Source organism: Prosopis cineraria, unplaced genomic scaffold (assembly GCF_029017545.1).
Source record: "Prosopis cineraria cultivar Desert tree isolate PC_DT_omini unplaced genomic scaffold, ASM2901754v1 PC7, whole genome shotgun sequence".
In the NCBI taxonomy this organism is placed as follows: domain Eukaryota; kingdom Viridiplantae; phylum Streptophyta; class Magnoliopsida; order Fabales; family Fabaceae; genus Prosopis; species Prosopis cineraria.
Genome location: NW_026555338.1, coordinates 26424321 through 26432186, shown reverse-complemented (window position 1 = coordinate 26432186; position 7866 = coordinate 26424321). Strand labels below are relative to the sequence as shown.

At 32.1% G+C, this 7866-nt stretch overlaps 1 protein-coding gene across 1 annotated transcript; it reads left to right on the top strand.

Moving 5' to 3' along the window:
* Positions 1–1640: 1640 nt before the first annotated feature.
* On the top strand, positions 1641–4376 carry LOC129315207 (amino acid transporter ANT1-like). Its single transcript, XM_054958777.1, has 3 exons — positions 1641–2164; positions 2444–3091; positions 3856–4376. Exons 1-3 carry the CDS (start codon positions 1949–1951, stop codon positions 4261–4263), a joined length of 1272 nt encoding a protein of 423 aa, XP_054814752.1. The 5' UTR covers positions 1641–1948; the 3' UTR covers positions 4264–4376.
* The last annotated feature ends 3490 nt before the right edge of the window (positions 4377–7866 follow it).

Here is a 7866-nt window from a genome sequence, read left to right as displayed (position 1 = left end):
CTCCCATAACAATCAATCATTGAACTTCCAACAAATTTCAATACGAAAGTCCACTAATAACATTTTTAATAAATTGCATTTTTGTACAAAAATCATCATAGTGGATTTCCAAGCCATTCATGCCACATTTTCATTTCAATCAATTCCACATGATTCAATCATCACTTATTAATCAATAAACTAATTAACACATAAAAACTTAGGTTATAATTCTCCCGGTTACCTTAAACTTTTGAGAAGTCAAAGGCTTCACTCCTCAAATACTCACTCCCAAATCTTCCAAGAAGCTAGAATAGTGCCAAGGATAGTCACTTTACAAGCATTTACAATGCAACTCATTAGTATTCACATTTGGGCTAATTTTCACTAATAATTCAACACTTCTTAATATTCAAGATTCATTCTTAACTTGTATAAAAGTACTTATAAAGTTTTTTAGTTTCCTTTAACCCTCACTATCACCATTGAGCTCTTTAATGGGACCACATTACCCCAACTAACACATTAATGGGAATTTTTGGATATTTATTTCTCCTCAACCACCAATCATCATAACTCCATAAATATCAAGTTTCATTAGCTCAATCTAGTCTTATTAACTCTATTTAAGTCAATGGATTCGAACTCATAGCCTCTATGGTTCATTTCGGTTAGTAAAATTTAAAATTGAATTAACCAAATGAATCGAATTATCACACATACGTATAAATAAGTTATTAATTTATAAATTATATTTGTTTTATTAATTACTTTACTTTATTTTATTATTTTTAATTTTATACTTAAATAAAACTAAATATATAATTTAATAAGTTGAAATTCTAACCCTTCACTAAAATAGACTATTATTACTTCATAACTTAATTTTATATATAAACCTTGTTTGCTTTAATAAAAAAAATAATAAAATTGGTTTAAATCCAAGCAATTCAATATGAAGCTCAAAATTGAATTAACCAAATCTGGTTCAATACTTATTCAATTCGATTATCTTATTCAATTCAATTTGATTCATATTTTTAATATTATTTGATGAATTAATTTGAATCAAACCGACTAATGTTTGCAAGATCCGTTAATGGAAAGCGAGACTAAGGGTCCGTTTGGATTTCAGTTGGGTATAATAGATTATGAAAATAATTGATTAAGTGGTAGATTTTAATCATAAGTGATTATGTTATAACGCAATCTGTTTGGATACTATTTTTTAAAATTGATTTTAACAGAGTTAAAGATATTTAAATAATTTAATCAAAATTAATTTTTACCTATATAAATTACTATATATTTTAATTTTAAATATCAAATATTAATTTTTTTTAAATATACAAAGTTTAAATTTTATTAAGGAAAAAAAGAGAAGAGAGTTTGATTTTATTTTTATTAAATTATGTGCTTTATTTATAATTTTTTTCTTGAGTCTATTTTTATAATTTTTTTCAACATTTTTTACAAACGTTTATCAGAAAGCTGATCGAAGTAGCTTATGAGAAAACGTGTATATGGAGGTCAAAATTAATTTTTACCTTTTCTGACCGTTTGGCTATTTTACTGAAGAAATTAATTTTGGAAGGGGAAAATCGATTTTTTTTCCCTATCCAAACACACTGAGAATCTCTTATCTCCTTCATTCTGTATTTTGAATTGTCATATAGTGAACGTAAACTCCTCAAGATTCAAGCAGCGACTCAGCAGGATGGCGGCTCATAATGGCGGTAACTTGTAATTTCCGTGCCAACAAAAGACCAGAATCAACGTGTGCCAAGTAGCAAAATGTTCCTTTTACTGATTTCCTGTTTCCAGAGGGCCATTCATCCTGATTTGGAAAATGCATCTCTCATACCAAAATTGAATCCCAAACCCCAATAATACTCAATCCAAAGAAGAGTTAGGTATTCATAGCAGATCGGCGAGCGGTCGTTAACTCGTGACTGAGGATCAGAAGACGATGGAGCAAGACCCAAAAAGCTACGCAACCCCTCTGCTGGAATCGCCTCTTTCTGGAACAACTTCAAAGCTTCAAACCCTAGGAAATATCATAGTCTCTATAGTTGGTACCGGTGTATTGGGATTGCCTTTTGCTTTTCGGATCGCTGGTTGGCTTGCTGGTTCACTGGGAGTTTCTATCGTTGGCATGACCACCTACTATTGCATGCTCCTTCTTGTGAGTGAGCATCCCTTCTCTTAGTTTTTCTTCTCAAATTGATCCAGCACATAAGTTTGTATACGTTTGATTCACCGAGGTGTTGATTGAGGAACGATTAATTTCTGCGGGAACTAGTTGAACTATTTCTGTGACTCAGGTCCTCGAGGAATTTATCACGTGCTATTAGCTGAGAGAACCTTTGCGTCCTTTTAGCTGAGAGAACCTTTCCGTCCTTTCCTTGGAAGTCAGCTAGTGTCTTGTTATTGAAAAGTTTGCATTTAATTTTCCTTGCCACAGGTTTTGTGCAGAGAGAAGTTGGCAGCAGATGGATCATCAGTCGAAGCAAAAACGTATGGGGATCTGGGTTATAAGAGCTTTGGATCCATTGGTCGTTATCTGTCAGAATTTCTTATCTTGGTAGCACAGAGTGGAGGTTCCGTTGCATATTTGGTATTCATTGGCCAAAACCTCCAATCTATTTTCCTAAACCACGGTCTCGCATTCACATCCTATATATTTTTGTTAGTGCCAGTTGAAATTGGATTATCATGGATAGGGAGCTTATCTGCTTTAGCACCATTTAGCATTTTTGCTGATATTTGCAATGTCCTAGCGATGGGAATTGTGGCGAAGGAAGACATACAGCAAGCATTAAGGGGTGAATTCTCATTTGAACAGAGAACCGCAATCACATCCAATTTAGGTGGACTGCCTTTTGCAGGAGGCATGGCAGTCTTTTGTTTTGAAGGGTTTGGGATGACATTGGCCTTGGAGAATTCGATGCAGGACAGAGCTAAGTTCCCAAGATTGCTGGCTCAGACCTTTGGTGGGATAACACTTGTGTACATTCTTTTTGGGTTTTTTGGTTACATGGCTTATGGTGATGAAACTAGAGATATTGTGACCCTCAATCTTCCCAGGAATTGGTCATCTAGGGTAGTACAGGTAATATGGTTAAGACAATAAGTTATGGAATGTTGTATTGCCCTTTTGGTTTGACGTGGTACTCTCTCGTGGTTTTCTCACTTAGCTGATCAATATCCTGCATTTCCCCCTTTCTTTTTCTCGGCTAGTTGATTCCGGATTTATAATGATATATATCGTGTGTTATCTTGCTCCCGGTGTATCCTGGACATGAATAAACATTGAAATTATATTATTTGATGAAAGCCAAAAGACGAGCAAAAGTCATTGAGGAAATGTACCATTGCATGAATCAGATCTTGAGAAAATTTTAGTGACTTGCAGTCTCGCTCTTTCCAAGAATGCAGACCAACCATGCTAGATATCTTAAGATCAGATATGATTGGTTGGATACGATTAAAATGGTTAGATATCCATTTGAGGGCATTAGTGGAAGCAGCTGGCTCTTGAAGATGATTTAGTATTTGATATTTATTACACTTGTCACCTAAATTGTGTTGTTCATAGTATCTGTTTAGTCGGCGTATTTGCATGTGTATGCCAGCATGTGTTTCTCTCTGCCTGTGTGGGTGTGGTTCACATTATATTCATAGACATGATCGATTTGTGCTTATACATGCCTTATAAAATCCACTTTTAAGGTAAATGTTTCAAATTTTAAGCATTATAAGTAGCAGATAAAGCAGCCAATTAACAGTTCTTTTGCCGCCAACTTTCATATTTTATCTTCATAACACTGTTTGTTTCTGATTATTCATTGAGATCTCGAATTGCTATTATGACAGATAGGATTATGCTTGGGGCTGGTGTTCACATTCCCAATCATGGTTCACCCTATTAATGAAATTGTGGAGGGAAAGCTGAAAAGGCTCAAATGGTTTTACAGGCCTTGCCACTGGGACAATAATGATTCAACAACCAGATTAGGAAAGACTTGGATCTATATGAGTCGAGCAATTGTGGTGGTTGTGCTGGCAATCTTGGCCTCATGCGTGCCAGCTTTTGGCGTATTTGCCTCGTTTGTGGGGAGTACTGTGTGTGCATTGATCTCATTTGTTTTGCCAGCCACATTTCACCTAAAGCTATTTGGTTCTTCTCTACATCTTTGGCAGAAAGCCTTGGATTTTATTGTACTGTTCTGTGGTTTATTTTTTGCTGTTTATGGCACATACAATACCATAGTTGGAGTTTAAATGCTTCTGAACCTGCATCCTACTTAGTAAAAGCCTTTCTAGAAAACAACTCGGTATTTTTCATGTAATACAACAAATGTTTACTGTGAATATATCATGCAGACTGCACAAGATGCTGCCCCCCCCCCCCCCCCCCCCTTTCATTGTTGCCTGAGCCTTCCCAATTTGGTTAATTAAGTTATACGGAACCGTGATTTTCCGCAACCTCAAATTGGATTACATCAGCTTCCTCTTGTCAGTGATGAGCCCCAAAACTTGTCTATTGCTTCTTTGCATTTGTCAGGTCGTTAAACATTGATTTCTGAGAACTTGATCCTTTATATCAGTTACAGATTTGGTCAGTAAGAGTACTTACCTTCCCTGTGGTCCAGGACCGAAATGCTTGTCGCTTTAATCTTTTGAATTTGTGGCCTTGGCCTGCACAACAGATCGAGCTACAGAACTGACTTGACTGCCAGCTGCTGCCTTGCTGTGGATGCTAGATGACTGATACTTTAATCTCTAATTATCTAATTATCTTAGATGGCTGCTCTAATTCTCACCAAATTTAATCAAAGTAATTTTTTTTTCTCAATTAGAGTAATTACTTGGATTTGTTTTATGTTTAATGTTAAAAATTATAACTAAATAATAATATTAATTTTTAATTTTTTTTAACCAAGCTTATGAGCCCGGCCTTGAATCCTTTACATAAGGATTGAGCCTTAGGATTTGGAGGAATTTTGTAAAATTGAGTTTCAAGACATGAGCTCTTAAGGGTTGGGTTCATGAGAGCCAAACCTACTCGTTTTTCAAGTCTAAGTAGGTGTTAGAAGCTTGATGTTTTTTGCTTTCTAACTTATTAATTACTTAGATATGAGCATAAACAAGTTTATGAACTTTTAATGATGGTGCATTAACTCGATTGATTTGCAATTAGTACTTAATTCATTACCCCACTCGTTTATTTTTATCATTAAATGTGTTAGCATATAGGGGCAAATCGGCAATGACAACCAAGCACTCTTAACATGGTTCATGTGTATAAACTGCGCAATAGTGATGTCTTGTGGGTCTATAGGCGCTATCGCAACATTGAAGTGTGCATCCCCTTACTGGTAGATCTAGGTATACCAGTCACCAGACAATTTATCAAAACTCTTACAAGATGACGCTCTAGGCGTAGGCTAGATTCACTTTTTTAATAATAGATCCTAGTTGGTCTTCTCCTTTCCTTAACAAAATGTGTGTGTGTGTATAAATATATGGTTCATATCAATTTAAGATTTTTTTGTTAAGATTTTCAGTACTGAAATATACGGAAACAAAAGAGTAAGTATATCTTAGTCTTAGGCTTTTACAAGTCTTAAATGGCCGGACTTAAAAACTCAATTACACTAAAATCTCTCAATTTTTCAAGCACTTATACCTATACTCCATTTTATTATATTTATAAATCACTTTTAACATATTTTATTGAAATAAAAAAATTAAAATTCATTAACTTTATCTATAAAAACATATATCTCTCTCTCTTTCCCTTGTAAATGGGATTAGAGGGATTGGAATATATGTAGTTCCAAATATTTGATTATAATTTTTATGACTTTTTTGACCAATACATTCATATATTCTTAATATTGGAGATAATAAACAATTGAAGGCTGTAAGGGAAAAAATAAAATAAAGACCTTTACATTATAAATTCCTAAAAATTTTATGGTTTTTAACTTTTTATAGTTTTATTAATATTTATATACGCACACTCATATATATATATATAGATATATATAGAGAGTAATGATTGAAAAAACTTGTATTGTCATCAATTTAATTCAAACAGCAAATTAAGTTCAGAAATTGAAAGCTATAATTTTAACACAATTTTTATTTAGGTTTGAATGACAGTTTGGACCATAAATTACATGGTTAGAGGTAATTTGAACCATAAATTCGTAATTAATACATTTTAAATCCTAAAAAATTAAATTCAGGCAACCTTATCCCAACCATTAAATTGGTCCAACGAGGATTGTTAGATAAGGAGAGAGAAAAAATTTTGACCAAATTTTGCTTAAGTGGCATGTCATTTGTGTAAGCCAATATTTTCCAATGGGTATATTGGTAATGCCATGAATGTCATGAATGTCGAGTAGAGCTTGGTTCTCAAATTGAGCGGTAGCGAAGGAAAGCAGAAATGAGAGTAAGCACTATGTGTAGAGAAAGACGACTTTGCTTCTAGAACCAAGCGGTGGCAAACTTAAAATGATATTTTTCTGATATTATTGCGACGAGAGCGTCGTCCTTCAAGAAATTAAAATTAACTGGAGTGGGCAGAAATGGAATGTGCTAACTCAGAATTAAAACCTCACACACATCAGCCAAGGGTCGACTTTTTAAAAAAAAAAAAAAAATTACCACTTGGTAATGCTTAATGAATGTTTGTATCAATTTAATGGTGTGTGCGAAATTGTTTTAAGTTTAATTATTTAAAATTTAAAATATATAATGATGAGTTTAAAATTTAAATTACTCATAAACTTATAGTTTAAAGTTTAAATTATATATTAATTTCTTTATTTATATGTTTATATATATAAGGGTTGTCCCAAAAATTAGTGCAGCCCAAAGTGAACCTGGGCCGGATCGGAATGATGGAAATTGCAACGCACAATGTGCTTTCATAAAATGTCAAGGTTTAGTCGACAAGTGCGATAAAGATACGGGAACACTACTTATCTCAGAGATGAAATCTAGATTGTCCACATTGTAATATAAACAGTTCAGATTTATAATATTATTTTATATTAATTTATTAAAAATAAAATTTATAAAATTTATAAAATAATTTTAATAAATTTTTATTTTTAATTTGATCTAGATTTAATTTAAAGGGTCAAATTTTATATTAAAATTTTATAATTAATTTATATTAATTATCCATATGTACTCTGCATAATCTAGATATAATATCTAAACTGTGCAGAGTACATCTCAAAAATTTGAAATATCCAATTATAAAAATTTTAATATTAAATTAGACTCTCTAAATTAAATCTAAATCAGATTAAAAAGTAAAATTTTATTAAAATTATTTTATAATTTTATAAATTTTTATTTTAATAAATTAATATAAAATAATATTTTAAATTTGGACCATTCAGATTAAAATTTGGATGGCCCAGATCTCATCCCAAAAGATGATTAGGAAAATTGTTCCTTAAATATACATAATTTAATTAATTAGATTCGTACCAAAATACAACTTTTTTGTTGTTGCCCAACATATATAGTTTAACAAGTTCCAAGTAAAAATGAAATTCAAGTGGCGTCTAAACTTGATATGTTTGCATATCTATGCAATTAAATTGTTGGAAATTAGTATTTACTAGTTCCATACTTATAAAATACTATTCATATATAAAGCCAATACATTATTATTTTTCAAATAAATCGTTTGAAGAATTCTTATATCCAAACTATTTATAAAACCATATCTGTGATGTTTATTTCCTACACGAATAAGTAAATTCAATGTATTAGATATTATTTCTATGTAATCCAAGGTTGTTAAACTCATAAATTTAAGTAAACCCATCATAAATATTTATCTATATTAATAAA